This window comes from Saccoglossus kowalevskii, chromosome 7 (genome assembly GCF_978046115.1).
Source record: "Saccoglossus kowalevskii chromosome 7, keSacKowa6.1, whole genome shotgun sequence".
In the NCBI taxonomy this organism is placed as follows: Eukaryota; Metazoa; Hemichordata; class Enteropneusta; family Harrimaniidae; genus Saccoglossus; species Saccoglossus kowalevskii.
The window spans coordinates 33,734,962-33,754,479 of NC_140647.1; the positions used below are offsets into that span (position 1 = coordinate 33,734,962).

General features: G+C 34.7%; 1 protein-coding gene across 2 annotated transcripts in view; it reads right to left on the bottom strand.

Annotated features, from left to right (window-relative positions):
• Positions 1-19,518, bottom strand: part of LOC100370467 (nck-associated protein 1) — a 59,162-nt gene that overhangs the window by 17,427 nt on the left and 22,217 nt on the right. For both annotated transcript variants that reach the window (XM_085501496.1, XM_085501495.1), the window contains exons 8-16: positions 19,123-19,171; positions 18,859-19,012; positions 16,280-16,336; positions 15,028-15,124; positions 14,180-14,342; positions 13,243-13,334; positions 4,741-4,822; positions 4,396-4,454; positions 1,478-1,623 (exon numbers count right to left, since the gene is read on the bottom strand). In XM_085501496.1, coding sequence (XP_085357622.1) covers positions 1,478-1,623; positions 4,396-4,454; positions 4,741-4,822; positions 13,243-13,334; positions 14,180-14,342; positions 15,028-15,124; positions 16,280-16,336; positions 18,859-19,012; positions 19,123-19,171 — 899 coding nt within the window. The remainder of the gene's footprint in view (positions 1-1,477; positions 1,624-4,395; positions 4,455-4,740; positions 4,823-13,242; positions 13,335-14,179; positions 14,343-15,027; positions 15,125-16,279; positions 16,337-18,858; positions 19,013-19,122; positions 19,172-19,518) is intronic.

Below are 19,518 nucleotides of genomic sequence, written 5' to 3' on the forward strand. Positions count from 1 at the left end.
AGAGAGGTCTACCCAAGGTACATATACACCAAGTATCAAAGCATCCAGGCTTGTAGTTTTCAAGAAGAAGTCAAACAAGCAGCCTATCGGCTGAGATAGCTCCGCTGTTAGCAATGCACATTTCAATTAAAGAACTGAAGACATCATTAGAAAATGAACAATATGAATAGTATCAAAGCAATCGGACTTACAGTTTTTAACAAGAAGTCGAAAATATCACTTTTTACCAAAAATTACAAAAATATTCACCAAAATAAATTAATTAGAGAATTGAAGATATCATCACAAAATGAACAAATCTGAGAGAGGTCCACATGTAGTACCTATATATGTAATATCAAAGCAATCGGACTTACAGTTTTCAACAAGAAGTCGAAAATACCACTTTTTACCAAAAATGGCAAAAATATTTACCAAAATTAGAGAACTGAAGATATCATCACAAAATGAACAAATCTGAGAAAGGTCTACATGTGGTATCTATATATGTAATATCAAAGCAATTGAACTATTGATTTTTAACAAGAAGTCGAAAATATCACTTTTTACCAAAAATTACAAAAATATTCACCAAAATTAGAGAATTGAAGATATCATCACAAAATGAACAAATCTGAGAAAGGTCCACGTGTAGTACCTATATATGTAATATCAAAGCAATCGGACTTGCGGTTTTTAAAAGGAGGCGAAAATATCACTTTTTACCAAAAATGACAAAAATATTCACCAAAATTAGAGAATTGAAGATATCATTACAAAATGAACAAATCTGAGAGAGGTCCACATGTAGTACCTATATATGTAATATCAAAGTAATTGCACTTGCGGTTTTTAACAAGAAGTCGAAAATATCACTTTTTACCAAAAATGACAAAAATAGTCACCAAAATTAAAGAATTGAAGATATCAACATGAAATGAACAAACCTAAGAGAGGTCTACCCAAGGTACATATACACCAAGTATCAAAGCATTCAGGCTTGTAGTTTTCAAGAAGAAGTCGAAAAAGTAAAACATTGACACGGACGACGACGACGGACAATCACTCATATGATAAGCTCCGCTCGACAAAGTCAACAGCGGAGCTAAAAAGTAAACATTGACACAGACGACGGACGCAGGACGACGGACAATCACTCATATGATAAGCTCCGCTCGACAAAGTAGACAGCGGAGCTAAAAAAAAGATATATACAATCATCATAAAAATACCACAAAGCACTCAGGCAATACAAAGTCACATCAGTCAATTAAATCACAATACTGCCTTTGTTCGTACTTGACATTCTTGTGAGATAATTTTACATACCGTGATTGCATACACAAAATAGAAATTTGCAACAACATCCACTGAATAAAATCCACATGAACATGTAAAATAACAATAGAACTCATTGTTTCTCTGCCAAGTTTGTGAACTTAAAAACCAGTGAAAAGGTATATCAGTATCTGATACGCCATTGAAGCCAACTACTCACCAGAATATACTCAGATCTGACGTCTCCACTAACATTTCATCTAAATAGTCAATCATCTTCGTATGGAAGCATATTGTGTTCAATGTCTTGCCAAGATCGGGATGTTCGCGTAATACCAATGCTGCCTTGCTTACGCTGGTATAAGCCTATAAGAATGGCAATATGGGTAAGTATTTTATGATTACAACAGAACATTTTTGTACACAGCCTTAAAGAGTCAAATTGAAACATTATCAAAGAAAGCTTAGAAAGAACTCCCGTGTGCTGAGAGTTTTGGAGACACATTAAAAATTAATTCAAAATTACTTATACTTGAGATATTGATGGAATAGCTGAAAACTAATTATGCAAATAAGGTAACTAATATGAACAGATTTAGGTGTAAAACTAATAAGGTCTGCACAATGTACCAAGTTTCATTGGAATGTGATTAGAACCAAAAAAATATTAATTATTATGCTAATTAGAGAATTAATATGAACAGATTTTAACCCAAAATTAATCAGGCTGTCTATTGTCCTAGAGCATTTATGTACCAAATTTTATTCAAATGTGATGATCAATACTTGAGATATTAGTATTAATTAATTATGTTAATTAGGTGATTAAGAAGCATAAATATTTACCAAAAACTAATATGGTGCATAGTCTTAGGTTCATTGAAATGTGATGGGTACTATTTAAAAGTTTCATTGAAATCCAATGAGTGGTTTTTAGACATCAGTGCAACAGCCATAGAACAGCAAAAAATTAACTAATTATGCAAATTAGGTAATTAATAGGCACAATTTTTTATCTCAAAATTAATCAGGTCTCTGCATAGTCCTAGAATATCTATGTCGCAAGTCTCATTGAAATGTGATGATTAGTACTTGAGATATCAGGTGAAAAGCTGAAAATTAACTAATTATGCTAATAAGGTGATTAATATGCACAAATATTTACCAAAAAAGTAATTAGGTCTCTGCACAGTCCTCAAATAACTATGTACCAAGTTTCATTGAAACGTGATCATTACTACTCGAAATATCAAAAGCTAAAGTTAATTAATTATGCAAATTAGATAATTAATATGTACTGATATACCCTAAAAACCATCAGGTCTGTGCAGTGTCATAGGACACCTATGTACCAAGTTTTATTGAAATGTTATGATTAGTACTTGAGATATCAGTGGAAAAGCTGAAAATTGATTAATCATTATGTAAATTAGGTAATTAATAATATTAACAGATTTTTACCAAAAACTAATCAAATCTGTGCATTAGTTCAGAGCATACATGTGCCAAGTTTCATTGAAATCCAATGAGTGGTTCTTCAAAAATGAGTGGAAAAGTCATAGAACAGCTTAAAATCAGCTAAGTATCATGCAAATTAGGTGATTAATATTCATAGATTTTTACCCAAAACTAATCAAATCTGCGCACTAGTTCAGAGCATCCATGTGCCAAATTTCATCAAAATCCAATGAGTGGTTCTTCAGATATCAGTGGAACAGTCTTGGAACAGCTAAAAATCAGCTAATTATCATGCAAATTAGGTAATTAATATTCATAGATTTTTACCAAAACCTAATCAACTCTGCGCATTATCCCAGAGCATCTATGTACCAAGTTTCATCAAAATTTGATTAGTGGTTCTTGAGATAATGGTGGAACAAAAAAAGTGACATACATACATACATACATACATACATACATACATACATACATACATACATACATACATACATACATACATACATACATACATACATACATACATACAGACATACAGACAGGGTAACTGCAAAGACTCCCTTTTGTGCTTCACACACGGGAGTCAAAAATCAAAGAAAGTTCAAAAAAAAACTCCTGCTAAGCGTATTGCAGACAAAATTAATTCCTAATTTAAGATTAGCCTTTCAAACAAGAAGCTTGGCGACTAATATTTGTCTGCTATTTAAAATGCACATATTTTTTGTGCCAGGCGACAGTTCCAGACATTGAATATGACTGTTGTCTCTCCTGACTTTTTTTTTTTTTTTGTATGTCAAAATTGCAAGTGCTTGTGCTGAAACATAGTGCATGTTTGCCACAGAAGTCATATTCATGTTTGGGACTACATGACAGGGATGTGTGGCAATCTTCCTATCAAATGGCAATGTAATGCGCTATCCTGACGTCAACCAAGCTCGGTCGAACACAAGCACCTGCGGACCTTAACCAAGGTTCCCCCAAAGTCGCATTCATTAGTGAATGAATCTAGGCCAGTGGAATTGGCCTTCCCATTAAGTCTGTGGCACACTCACCCAGGGTAGGGGTCGACCCTTTTGGTTCAGCCTACGGTAGTATTTGAACTTCAGTCTACTGATCATGAGTCTGATGCGACAACCACTATGCCAGTGACTGGTGCACAACATGAAAACAATGTGATCCACAGTATTGTAGTTTATAATTAATGTACATCTTTCAACCTCAAATTAATCAAGGCTTCTATAGACCAAGTTTCATTTAAATGTGATGATTGACTAACTATAACTATTATTATAATAATTAAATAATTAATATGCACATATATTAACCCAAAACCTATCAGGTCTGTGCATTGTCCTATGACATCTACTGGTATGTACAAAGTTTTATTAACAGAGATGATCAGGACGTAAGATATCAGTGGAAAAGACAAAAATGTACTAATTATGTACATTAGGTGATTAATATGCACAGATTTTCATCCAAAACTAATCAAGTCTCTTTTCCCAGAGCACTCATGTTTCATTGAAATCTGATCAGTGGTTCAGTGGAACAGACATACACACATACACAAATAGGGTAGCTGTGAAAACTACCATTGTGTGCTTCGCACATGGGAGTAAAAAAATAAAGTCAGTTGAAAATCCAGGATAGTATCAGAATCAACAGACAATACTGAATTACCTGTAATCTAAACCAGTCCAGTCTGAGTCCTCGGAAGTCAAATACTTCAGTATTTTCCACTGCAATACAATACAAGCTTAATAAGTTATAAAATTCACAGACTTTAATATCTGATGTCGATATCTCAGCATAATACAATGTATCCCACAATCAGAAAGTGCCTACTAAAAGTAAATCATTTTAATCTGTACATGGATTTGTAAACAATGCTTCTGATTGTTTTTTGTCCCATGATTTACAGTAGCTCATTTTAAAAGAAAGCATATCGCTAACCCAAACATTTGCTTGCTTTTGGGTGATGTAATTCTTGCAGTGTACAGAAATAGACGACTGAATGAAAAATACCTTGTTTGATGCTTAGCGACTGTATGGTATTGACCAACGATGAGAGGAGGAGAGATTCATCTTCTGGACAAAGAGACAGACTCTGAAATGAAGAGAAAAATTGTTAAAAAAATACCCATAATGCATTTCCTTTCATCCCCAATGGGGAAAATGAAATGAGAAAATAAACAAACACACACACACAAATATAAATGAATGGGGTGAAAGGTCATAAAATAGTTAAGAACATTATAAACCTTGGTCCCGGTAAAACATAAACGGTTAATAAATAAACAAAAATATCGAAAACATTTATCTTAGAGTTCTTACAAATTTAATTTTTTTTTATTTAGTCTTCATTTTTTGAGAATTGTTTTTGATATGAATTCAATATTGCTTTTTAAGTATTATAAGACAATAGTTTCCAAACTGAATGCAAACATGTATGTATATGGACATGGAAGTTATTACCCATAATTCAATTTCAGGATTTTGTTAATTTATTCCTTGTAAGAACTCAAACTAAAGTCTATGCTTGGTGATAATAAAATTTGGCTAAAAAAAACAACTCAAAATTATACTGCAAACACGGTGTGTATTGGAGATAAACATGCCAATACTAGGAGTAGATTAATTACTGTCTATAAAAAATACATGCCCCGATGACAGGAGTGAAACTAAAATGTAAAACATGACAGCGCCCTCTGGTGTTGAAGAAGTAATGATTTTTAATTTTGCTATTTTCACTGATAAGTAATATTCGCCGAATTAAACATGTAAATAAACAATAGAACTCATTGTTTCTTTGCCAAATTTGTGAACTTATAATACAGTGAAATTGCTTAATACATTTAATTTGTGAAATTAATTGCCAGTGAAAATAAATGTTATAGTATTGAGCGCTCAAAGACTTTAATCCAGCAAGCCATTAAAGTGATCGTTATGATTTTTTTACTCTCAAATGAAAATGAAGAAGGTCTATCTCTTGTCATCAGAGACTTGTATGTGTGTACTTATATGATGTGAGTGTACCTGCGAATGTACCTGTCTACGCCATCTCAGATCCTTTAAAGTGGTATAAAAATATCAAACAAAAATCAGTAATCATGAGAGCAGATATTTGAATTGATTTACTTAGAAAAAAGTTGACATCAAAATATAAATCAAAATATATAAAAGATTGGTGGTAAGATTCTTGTAACTATGTGATTAGACTGGGGTAGAGCAATAAAAAATAGTTCCTATGAAGTAATATATCTGATTTAAAAATTGGATAAAAATACAAAAACAAGCAGCCTATCAGCTGAGATAGCTCCGCTGTTAGCAATGCACATTTCAATGAAAGAACTGAAGATATAATTAGAAAATGAACAATATATATAGTATCAAAACAATCGGACTTACAGTTTTTAACAAGAAGTCGAAAATATCACTTTTTACCAAAAATTACAAAAATATTCACCAAAATAAATTAATTAGAGAATTGAAGATATCATCACAAAATGAACAAATCTGAGAGAGTTCCACATGTAGTACCTATATATGTAATATCAAAGCAATCGGACTTACAGTTTTCAACAAGAAGTCGAAAATATCACTTTTTACCAAAAATGGCAAAAATATTCACCAAAATTAGAGAACTGAAGATATCATCACAAAATGAACAAATCAGAGAAAGGTCTACATGTAGTATCTATATATGTAATATCAAAGCAATTGAACTATTGATTTTTAACAAGAAGTCGAAAATATCACTTTTTACCAAAAATTACAAAAATATTCACCAAAATTAGAGAATTGAAGATATCATCACAAAATGAACAAATCTGAGAAAGGTCCACGTGTAGTACCTATATATGTAATATCAAAGCAATCGGACTTGCGGTTTTTAACAAGAAGTCGAAAATATCACTTTTTACCAAAAATGACAAAAATATTCACCAAAATTAGAGAATTGAAGATATCATCACGAAATGAACAAATCTGAGAGAGGTCCACATGTAGTACCTATATATGTAGTATCAAAGCAATTGGACTTGCGGTTTTTAACAAGAAGTCGAAAATATCACTTTTTACCAAAAATGACAAAAATATTCACCAAAATTAGAGAATTAAAGATATCATTACAAAATGAACAAATCTGAGAGAGGTCCACATGTAGTACCAATATATGTAATATCAAAGTAATTGCACTTGCGGTTTTGAACAAGAAGTCGAAAATATCACTTTTTACCAAAAATGACAAAAATATTCACCAAAATTAGAGAATTGAAGATATCAACATGAAATGAACAAACCTAAGAGAGGTCTACCCAAGGTACATATACACCAAGTATCAAAGCATTCAGGCTTGTAGTTTTCAAGAAGAAGTCGAAAAAGTAAAACATTGACACGGACGACGACGACGGACAATCACTCATATGATAAGCTCCGCTCGACAAAGTCGACAGCGGAGCTAAAAAACTATTTTAAGAATATAACTAGGTAGAAACGTATGTTTGCAGTGTTGTATGTTTGTATTTTAACTCAATGATTATGTGAAGTGAAATACACTGCAATAAATATGCATATTAAACTAATTAATACCGGTATGCACTTATTTGTACAAAATATTGATCACAATATTTTAGCATATAAATTGATGACACAAATTATTTCTTTTGTTTTCAAGAACTAAAACAGAAAAAAATTACTCAAGTTATCCTGGACACACAAATTCAAAGATGATGATGACGACGATGGTGACGACAACACGAGACAGACAAGTTAACCCCTAACCCTAACCCTTTCATTTCATTACAGAAAAGGCAAAAATTAACAAAGAATTTTACTTGAAAATGGAGGACAGGTAAAGAAAAGAATAAACAGACTAAGATCAAACCATGCATTTCTAAGATAAGAGTATGCAACTTGTGCGATAAGGATTCCAATTTGAAGTTATGCAACTAACAAGATCATCAACCGTGTATTTACGAAAAATTTTAATCAAACTATTTCAAGCAATAAAGTTCTGTAATGATACTGATTAGATATATATTCAATTGATACACACACGGAATGGAATCTTTATTGCATATCAATATATGAGAAATGGCATAACAAACCATAAATGTTTACAGTACATGGTGAAGTTAATTAATAGATACAGTTAGTAGCATGCATGAGTGAGGTTGCATTTTTTAAATTACACTGTGAAGCCTATGTAAACCTAACCCTATATAACCCTAGTGGAAACCTGTCTAAAACCTAACAGTACGCAACCCGACTAGAAACCAGTCAAAAACCTAACCCTACTGGAAACCTGTCCAAAGCCTAACCCTATCTAACCCTACTGGAAACCTGTCTAGGACATAGCCCTATGCACTATACCGCTATCACAGGGACTGTGCCCTACGTAACCCTACTGGAAACCTGTCTAGGACATAGCCCTATGCACTATACCGCTATCACAGGGACTGTGCCCTACGTAACCCTACTGGAAACCTGTCTAGGACATAGCCCTATGCACTATACCGCTATCACAGGGACTGTGCCCTACGTAACCCTACTGGAAACCTGTCTAGCACATAGCCCTATGCACTATACCGCTATCACAGGGACTGTGTCCTACGTAACCCTACTGGAAACCTGTCTAGGACATAGCCCTATGCACTATACCGCTATCACAGGGACTGTGTCCTACGTAACCCTACTGGAAACCTGTCTAGGACATAGCCCTATGCACTATACCGCTATCACAGGGACGGTGCCCTACGTAACCCTACTGGAAACCTGTCTAGGACATAGCCCTATGCACTATACCGCTATCACAGGGACGGTGCCCTACGTAACCCTACTGGAAACCTGTCTAGGACATAGCCCTATGCACTATACCGCTATCACAGGGACGGTGCCCTATCTAACCCTACTGGAAACCTGTCTAGGACATAGCCCTATGCACTATACCGCTATCACAGGGACTGTGCCCTACGTAACCCTACTGGAAACCTGTCTAGGACATAGCCCTATGCACTATACCGCTATCACAGGGACTGTGCCCTACGTAACCCTACTGGAAACCTGTCTAGGACATAGCCCTATGCACTATACCGCTATCACAGGGACTGTGTCCTACGTAACCCTACTGGAAACCTGTCTAGGACATAGCCCTATGCACTATACCGCTATCACAGGGACGGTGCCCTACGTAACCCTACTGGAAACCTGTCTAGGACATAGCCCTATGCACTATACCGCTATCACAGGGACTGTGCCCTACGTAACCCTACTGGAAACCTGTCTAGGACATAGCCCTATGCACTATACCGCTATCACAGGGACTGTGCCCTACGTAACCCTACTGGAAACCTGTCTTGGACATAGCCCTATGCACTATCTAACCCTACTGGAAACCTGTCTAGGACATAGCCCTATGCACTATACCGCTATCACAGGGACTGTGCCCTACGTAACCCTACTGGAAACCTGTCTAAAACATAGCCCTATGCACTATACCGCTATCACAGGGACTGTGCCCTACGTAACCCTACTGGAAATCTGTCTAAAACATAGCCCTATGCACTATACCGCTATCACAGGGACTGTGCCCTACGTAACCCTACTGGAAACCTGTCTAGGACATAGCCCTATGCACTATACCGCTATCACAGGGACTGTGCCCTACGTAACCCTACTGGAAACCTGTCTTGGACATAGCCCTATGCACTATCTAACCCTACTGGAAACCTGTCTAGGACATAGCCCTATGCACTATACCGCTATCACAGGGACTGTGCCCTACGTAACCCTACTGGAAACCTGTCTAAAACATAGCCCTATGCACTATACCGCTATCACAGGGACTGTGCCCTACGTAACCCTACTGGAAACCTGTCTAGGACATAGCCCTATGCACTATACCGCTATCACAGGGACTGTGCCCTATCTAACCCTACTGGAAACCTGTCTAGGACATAGCCCTATGCACTATACCGCTATCACAGGGACTGTGTCCTACGTAACCCTACTGGAAACCTGTCTAGCACATAGCCCTATGCACTATACCGCTATCACAGGGACTGTGCCCTATCTAACCCTACTGGAAACCTGTCTAGGACATAGCCCTATGCACTATACCGCTATCACAGGGACTGTGTCCTACGTAACCCTACTGGAAACCTGTCTAGCACATAGCCCTATGCACTATACCGCTATCACAGGGACTGTGCCCTATCTAACCCTACTGGAAACCTGTCTAGGACATAGCCCTATGCACTATACCGCTATCACAGGGACTGTACCCTACGTAACCCTACTGGAAACCTGTCTAGGACATAGCCCTATGCACTATACCGCTATCACAGGGACTGTGCCCTACGTAACCCTACTGGAAACCTGTCTAGGACATAGCCCTATGCACTATACCGCTATCACAGGGACTGTGCCCTATCTAACCCTACTGGAAACCTGTCTAGGACATAGCCCTATGCACTATACCGCTATCACAGGGACTGTGCCCTATCTAACCCTACTGGAAACCTGTCTAAAACATAGCCCTATGCACTATACTGCTATCACAGGGACTGTGCTCTATCTAACCCTACTGGAAACCTGTCTAGGACATAGCCCTATGCACTATACCGCTATCACAGGGACTGTGCCCTACGTAACCCTACTGGAAACCTGTCTAAAACATAGCCCTATGCACTATACCGCTATCACAGGGACTGTGCCCTATCTAACCCTACTGGAAACCTGTCTAGGACATAGCCCTATGCACTATACCGCTATCACAGGGACTGTGCCCTACGTAACCCTACTGGAAACCTGTCTAGGACATAGCCCTATGCACTATACCGCTATCACAGGGACTGTGCCCTACGTAACCCTACTGGAAACCTGTCTAGGACATAGCCCTATGCACTATACCGCTATCACAGGGACGGTGCCCTACGTAACCCTACTGGAAACCTGTCTAGGACAAATCTAGCATAAACTTAAAATTCATGACTAAACAAAACAATGTGTAAATAACTCACAGATGACTCCCCCACAATATGAAAATAAAACAAGCAAGTCTTAGCTTTGTGATTGGAATTTTAGCAAATACCAGTTGGTTATGAAATGGTGAACTGATACATATAGACCGAGTACCGTAAGACAGGTGGGCCAACATCTCAAATATCGTAAATACCAGTATAGTTCAATCAGCTGAAAATTTCAACATCTAATCATGATGCTGTTTTTTAATTTTAAAAATACTCATTAGCAAAGCATTGTTGTATTTGGGGCGGGGTGGGGGGTGGGGGGGGGTGGGGGTGGGTAATACAAGACTTCTAAAATGGTCTTCAGGAAATTAAATCATAGATTACAAATTCATACTTTCTGTTTCAAGGTAGAAGCCTACCGTTAAAGTCCTAATATAAACCGCGGTTTATATTACAATGTATCAATTTAAAAATTTGGATCAAAAGCTCAAGTTCAGAGTGCGGTTTCTATTACTATACTGCAATCACTAAATGGGCGTGGTCATTTTTTGCCCACAACACTTGCACAAAACAAACAATACACCGTACAATCTCTTGAATAGGCGTCAGGGAAGAACGAGAGGCTTTACTTTGGTTCTAAAATAGGCGTTACGAAATGTTACAGTTACAGTCAATCAAAAAAACTGTACACATGATAAAAAAATACTCACTATATTTAATGTAATATTTTTTTTTTAATTTTCTTGTTAACAAAAAGTATATTCTAACAGAAGTTTCAAGTAAAAACAAACACGAATGCACTGCTTAGTAGCACATGATCACAGAACGGTAGCGCAATCCGGCCATGCTGTGGTTCACAAGTGAATAACTTACTTGTTTTCGAAGTGTTTAAATTGGCAATTATTATTCATTAGTAATTACAATAACGCACGAAAAATAAATCCGTTGAATTGTTATGAAATGTAAGTAGTTTCACCGTAAACGAATGATTTCAGTCACATGTAAACGGTCGATACGATACCGACCATGTTTTTGAATGCACACGTGACGTTTTATTGACCGAATAGATCATGTCGCTAATTAACCAATCAAAATGCTGGATGGTGCCCACATGTCTAAATTACATAGTCATTTATGTTAATGAAAGTTCAGCGACCTCATGGTGAACACGGAAGAGATTTACCGATAATGTAGTGCGATGTCTTGGCTTTGATTTCCATGGGAAAACAACATGATTTTTTTTGTAAATCAAGAAATTATTTGTTTTCGAAAGATAAACTGAACATTGAAGAAGAATTTAACACTTTTACGGTGATAACAGCTCATTGTCGAAAACTTACGAAACACAGACGTATTCAGAAAGAGTATTGACAGAGGTTGCCACCGGGGGTTGCCGCCAGAACAAAAGCAGTTTCATTGCGTGTCTGACATCCTATCACCGGTGAACAATAAATAGGTGTAAATATTTTTAGGCACGTTGTCGAAACAAAGAATAGGTTTAGGAACAATGCCGTTTTGGACCAGCTGGTTGAAACAATGAAGTCAGTCACGGTCTTGTTGAATTGGGGGTGCGGTTAGTAATAGGTACTTTTCATGTTTTCAATTTTTGTTAAGAACTCTTCAACCCTGAAGCCGGAATTGGGGGTGCGGTTACTATTACGTATGCGGTTTATATTAGGACTTTAACGGTACTCATAAATTAAAAAACCCAGAATTCATTTATTTTGCAATAAATTGTACTCCAAGGCAATACATTTGTATAAGGATATTGACCTAAAAAAAGTTGGGTGTCGCCAGCCTTTATTTCGAGAAATTGATGGTTGTATTTCAGTGGAAAGTCGCCATTTTGATACTACTGTAAAATGCCTAATTTTCACTGGGTTTAAATTTCACTGATTTACCATTTCAGGCATATTCAGTGGGTTTTAAATTCACGGTTTCGTCATTTAGATAATGTGTTCTATGCTAAATTTTACATGTTCACTGTGTTTTAATTTAGCGCATTTTTCCAGTCAGCGAAATAAGCTAAATTAAAACCCAGTGAATAATTAACCCCTTTACAGTATAATAACACTTTTACCACATGCCAGAAATATTATGCAATATCTCGCAATCTAGCCTGGTGACATAGGCTGAAAAAATCATATATTGTTAATGATGGAGTACTTTTTGTGGTTCTGAATTATTCAAAAAATCTGGGTTTTAAAAAGTGTGAAAACAAATTTTTTCTTTAACATTGTGTTCTATGGAATTGTTCTAAAAATAGCAATTTCAAGAAATATTAGGACACGTTTCTTAAAAAGCATAACTGTAACACACAAAATAATGCTATTTCATTGTACCATAAGACATTAGCTTCATGATTGTACATAATAAACTAATGAACATTGTCATGCGATTTATGACCAATTTTGTCAAAAATTATGTCTAGGCTTCTACGTTAAGCATATTTATTAAAGAATATAACATAAAGAGAACAACAAGATTATCATGATGGACCAATGTGGATTAAGGATGAAAACGAGGCTGATCAAAGATGACATCATCAGACACCTACCTGTACAATGTTGTTGAGCACAATAGCATCAAAACCTGCTAGATACTGGATGTAATATCGCTGTAATACTTGATTGTACTTCCTCACTAATGCTAAAAATAGAGTTAAATTATGTTGAATCATCTAAAATCTGCTATTTTGTAACAATTGTAATATGGCAGCACATAAAAGAACAGCACCCTCTAGTGGCACAGTTTATACATGTTCATTTACAATTTTTGGAATTTGTTTCCAAATAAGGTCAGAAATATTACATATCACAAACTTTCTCAATGACAGAAATATAATTTGTAAGTTAGTTTTCATCTTTCCAATTTCTATACAACGACGCCAATTTTTTATCAACACAAATTGATTGCTAAGACAATAACAAGAGTCATATAAAATTCATATTTTCCACACAGTGCAACTGGCTACAACTAAAGATGTGATATGTTATTTTGTCCTTCCATGAAAGCAATGTGCGCACAGACTCAACACAAGCTTTGGTGAGTACAGTATAACACAAACTGAACCAATAAGTTAGAGAGGAAGTACAAAATACAACAAGATTGTAGTGAATTGGAATTTTATGTAATTTTAAAATGAGTAATATCAGTAAAACCCTCAGTAACATTTGATTGAATTAATTGAAAATCGTATAATTTGATGAAAGTTTCTTTTTGGCCCAAATTATTCCCTGCCCTGCTATTTAAAAGTCTGATAAAAAGAAGCTTAAATAAACAAACTGTTTTTTGACAATTTTTCAATTAAAAGTATTTTAAAAGCTTACTTGTATTGCTATGGAGAAATCACAAGTCAGTATTGCCATTGAAACATGTTTTTTTTTTTATTGCTTTTTTTGGTTTATTTGCTTTATTTGATGGAAAATTTACCAAGTGAAATATTAAATGCATTTTTACTATGTCCTGGCATCCATGCTTGACGCCTGGCTTACCTCGTAATTCCTCCATGTGGAATAGCAATTCTGGTAATTGTCTGTCTTCAAAGTCATCAGCATTTGGTTTGACTCGAGCTTTCGGTTGTGGCGCTTCAAAATGTCTAACTAACCAATATACTTCATCACGAGCAAATGACAAAGCCATGAAAACATAGAGTATCTGCAAAATAATAATATAAATAATAATAGTATAAATGATAATAGTATAAATGATACTAGTGTAAATAATGATAGTAATAATTTGAGTGATGATAATAGCACCTTCACGAGTAAAAAAAACCAAAAACATAAAATTGTAGCATAATGTTTTTTGAAGACAGTCATAGTGACCCATATGGAACCTAATGTAACATGATAATTCCTGACCCTCGAATTGATAGTGTTTGCACATATATAGTTTGTGCACTTGCGCATATTGCATGATCTAAGGTCAACAAACCGGAATGTAGGAGAGATTTTGAACGTTCCAAATGCACAGAGTTGCAATACACAATCATCTGTGTCTTCAACTTGCATTATAAACAGTTCCCCCTAATAATTGTGATTTTCATTTCAACTAACTCGGATCAGTCTCTGAAGATCTGCACACTATTCTGCCTATAAAGCAAGAATAACGAACAAGCAAATTATCTTGTACCCACACTCACTCACTCAACTATTTAAAAAAAATGTTTTAAATATGCCGCTGACCTCTTCCGGGGTTGCATGTATATTGTTTTTTGCTGTTTTTTTCATATTTTTGTCCTACCCTCGTCTGTTGCTTGGTAGGTTATGCATACACAATTAGAATTACATCACATCTGTTGATAATTCTGGAATCAGGAATTGTGACGTTTTATTCTAACCTTGGGTCCGAGTAACCCTGGCTGGTCTGTTAATATACAGGACAGCTCTTTTAATGCAGTTTTCAGGAACTTCCGCCTCTCTCTGTGCAGGGCTCCTCTGAAAATATGAAGAGTATAAATCTACATATGATGAAAAGACTATACGGTAGGATCAGTAGAAATGTGTTGACATAATTTACTTTTATCATGCGACAACCACTGATGACTATTTACATTTCATGTTTCGTTTTGCAATAATGGAACATATAAATGGCAAATCTAATGTATCAATGCAGGGGGCCGAACGTATGGCTTGGAACACAGATTAGTCAGCAATTGATGTACTCTGGGAAATACGAGAATGGTCTCACCCCAAAACAAACAACATATTTGGTAATTTGTATGAACATCACACCAAAGTGATATTTAACCAAATTGCAGAAAGAAAGCTTAGAAATAACTAAGGAATACTGTATTTAATATATCAGAAGCACATCTACATTATACATAAAGCATTATGTTTAATGCATGCAAAATTATTGAAATATGTCTTATTTTAACCATAGACTTGTCTTTGTTCTTTATTTTTACAGCAGGCATATGTGCTTCTAATAAAGCAATGATTTGTGTGTTCCAAGCAACTATGGTTTAACAATTATAAATATTTAATAAAATAACAACCATGTTGACTTGATATTTTGGTCATATATCTTGTCACACACTAAAAATTATAGCACCAGTTGCATGTCCCTATCTGCTACAGTACTTACAATATTACAGTTATGCATATTATTGAGGTCACATATGCGCTCTTGCAGGCTTGGGCAGTGCACAACCTAAAGCCGCAAAAGTTATACGACCAAGGGCAGCAAAACCTGTATCCAGTCCATAAAGGTTTTATATATACCTTATAGTTGTAATTACAATTTTATGACGACATGACCTCAAACACACAATGCAATTTAGATGATGCATTTTGTTTTAATTAGTTAAATTTTATTGAAATTCTAAAATCGAGTAATATGCATTTGTGCTTCAATGTGACTTCTTTTTTTAAGAAGCACAGACAGACGAGGGTCAAATTGAAAAACCTAATCACAGCATATTTTTGAACTGTAGCTAGAGATGCATTACTCACAATAGTGATAAATATTGCATTGATATGTAAATATATGCATTGGTATGTAAACTAGCAATACTGGTAAAGAGACATTATCTAAGTATATCGTCATTTACATAATTTAATAAATTATTTACATAAATTGAAACTTACGAATTTGTTAATGCATGTGTACAGCACTCCTTTATGAAAGCTACAGTTTTACTGGAACTGAAAGAGACAACACATTACTTTATTAGTATTCATGTTGATGCCAGTATATTTGTATAATCAGGTATATTTGTAAAATGGCAATCGACCATCAAACTTTCGAAAATATCAGTGTGAAGAACATTTTTCATTCACTGCGATGTGTGAAATCAAATATAATCAAAGAAAGCTTAGAAAGAACTCCCATGTGCTGAGAGTATTGGAGACACATTAAATATAATTTGAAATTACTTAGCTGAAAACTAATTATGCAAATCAGAAAATTAACATTAACAGATTTGATTGTAAAACTAATGAGGTCTGCGCAATGTAACAAAAACTCTATGTACCAAGTTTAATTGAAATGTGATTAGAACCAAAAAATTATGAATTATTATGCTAATTGGGGAAATAATATGAACAGAGTTTTACCCCAAACTAATTAGGTTTGTACATTGTCCTAGAGCATCTTTGTACTAAGTTTCATTAAAATGGAAATTAGTACTTTAGATATCAGTGTAAAAGCTTAAAATTGGTTAATTATGCAAATTGTGTAATTAATATGTACAGATTTTAACCCACAATTATCCAGGTCTGTCTATTGTCCTACAGCATCCATGTATAAACATTCATTGATATGTGATGATTACCGGTAGTACCTGAGATATCAGTGTGAAAGTTGGAAATTGGTTAATTATGCAAATTAGGTGATTAATATGCACAAATATTTACCAAAAACTAATTGGGTCTCTGCATAATTTTAGATTCATTGAAATGTGATGATTAGTACTTTAGATATCAGTAGAAAAGCTGAAAATTAATTATGCAAATTAGGTAATTAATATGCACAATTATTTACCCTGAAACTAATCAGGTCTCTGCATAGTCCTAAAGGATCTATGTACCAAGTTTCATTGAAATGCGATGATTAGTACTTGAGATACCCGTGGAAAAGCTGAAAATTAACTAATTATGCAAATTAGGTGATTAATATGCACAAATATTTATCCGAAACAATCAATCTCTGCATAGTCCTTGAGTATGTAAGTACCAAGTTTCATTGAAATGTAATGCTCACTACTTATATCAAAAGCTGAAAATTAATTAATTATGCAAATTAGGTAATTACATGTACTGATATTACCATAAAAACTATCAGGTCTGTGCAGTGTCATATGACATCTATGTACCAAGTTTCATTGAAATGTGATGATTAGTACTTGAGATATCAGTGGAAAAACCGAAAATTGACTAATCATTATGCAAATTAGGTAATTAGTATCCACGGATTATTACCAAAAACTAATCAAAACCTAGCATTAGATCAGAAAATCTATGTACCAAGTTTCATCAAAATCCAATGAGTGGTTGTTTATATATCAGTGGAACAGTCAAGGAACCACTAAAAAATAGCTAATTATCATACAAATTAGGTAATTAATATGCACGGATTTTCACCAAAAACTAATCAAATCTGCGCATATGTTCAGAGCATCTATGTACCAAGTTTCATCAAAATCCAATGAGTGGTTCTTTAGATATCAGTGGAACAGTCATAGAACAGCTAAAAATTAGCTAATTATCATGCAAATTAGGTAATTAACGAGCATGGATTTTAACCAAAACCTAATCAAAACCTAGCATTAGTTCAGAGCATCTATGTACCAAGTTTCATCAAAATCCAATGAGTGGTTCTTTAGATATCAGTGGAACAGTCATAGAACATGTGTGTGTGTACGTGTATATGTGTGTATACATACACATACAGACACACTAACACATACAGACACATACAGACACACTAACTGCAAAGACTCCCATTTTGTGCTCCGCACATGGGAGTCAAAATGGGAGTCAAAAACAAAACAAATTAAAGTCATAGTGCCGTCACGTTAAAGCGTATTTAGGTAGAATTTCATGGTATTTTCAGTTTTGATGAAGTAAGGATATCACATCAATGCAATATTCCCCTACCAGTAAATGGTATATCTACATTGAGCTATAAAAAAAGAAAATCATTTTTTTTAATTTTTTGTAGCAGACATTCGGTTAGTGCCTTTCATACAATATGTGATATCTTGCAATGAATGAAAAATCTATCAAGGTGATCAAAAACTTTTTTTAGTTATAAATTCAGATCCAGATAAGTTTTAAGGTAAAGAAACCTACTCATAATTTTTGAGAAAGTTTGTCATTAACCACATTCATTGATTTATTATGTAAAATCATGAATCTATTGTCCCATGGCACCATGAAATAGCATTCTTTTGTGATGTATTTTGAGAAACTTGTCCTAATATTTTTCATAAATCATAATTTTTAAAACAATTCCATAAACCACAATGTCAAAAAAAAATTGCATTTTTAGACAATTTTTAAAACCAAGATTTTTGAAAAAAAAAGTACCCCATTATTAATATATAATTTGTTCAGCCTTTGTCACCAGATATCTCTGTCACAAGAACTATAATACTATAAGCACTATAATACTGCCAAAATGGCAACTATCCACTAAAATAAAATATTTCAATTTTGACACTCACCCTTTGACTGTTTCAACAAGAGATTCCAAGTGTTTGTGGAAGAGCAGAACTTCATCACGGAATAGCGTGATACACCAACTGGACTGCAATGCAATACGTAGGAACTCAGAAACACCAGGCTGGTTTATTTTTTGGTAACACAGCATGAAGCCAACTGAAATAAGAAAACAATAAATATCAAATATCTTTACATGCTCAAACAATTGTCAAAAATAATGCGACATGCTTTGTTATACATTGTAGTTTTAACAAATTTCTACTTACGAATGACCCATCTTTCCATCACATCTAAAGATATATATTCACACGGCATCTGTAAGTAATCATACCCACAATGTATGAAATGTATTTACCGGTAATAATAGTTAATAAAAAATGTAAGCTAACATACATTCATCCATAGATGGTTATAAAAATATATTTTGAATGAAAAAAACACATTGAAAACACAATAATGACATTGATATAGAAAAGGAGTACCAGTACCATTATTTGCTCTTACTATAAGAAGTATATACATCTGAAAATATGTTCATACCATAGGTTATTTTCCAGAGTAAAATAACTTAAATTCAAATTGAAATTGTTTAGATGGTATTTCCAAATGGTAGACGAGATGCCATCAATAATTCTGAAATGTTGTGAGCGGTCAGTCTATGC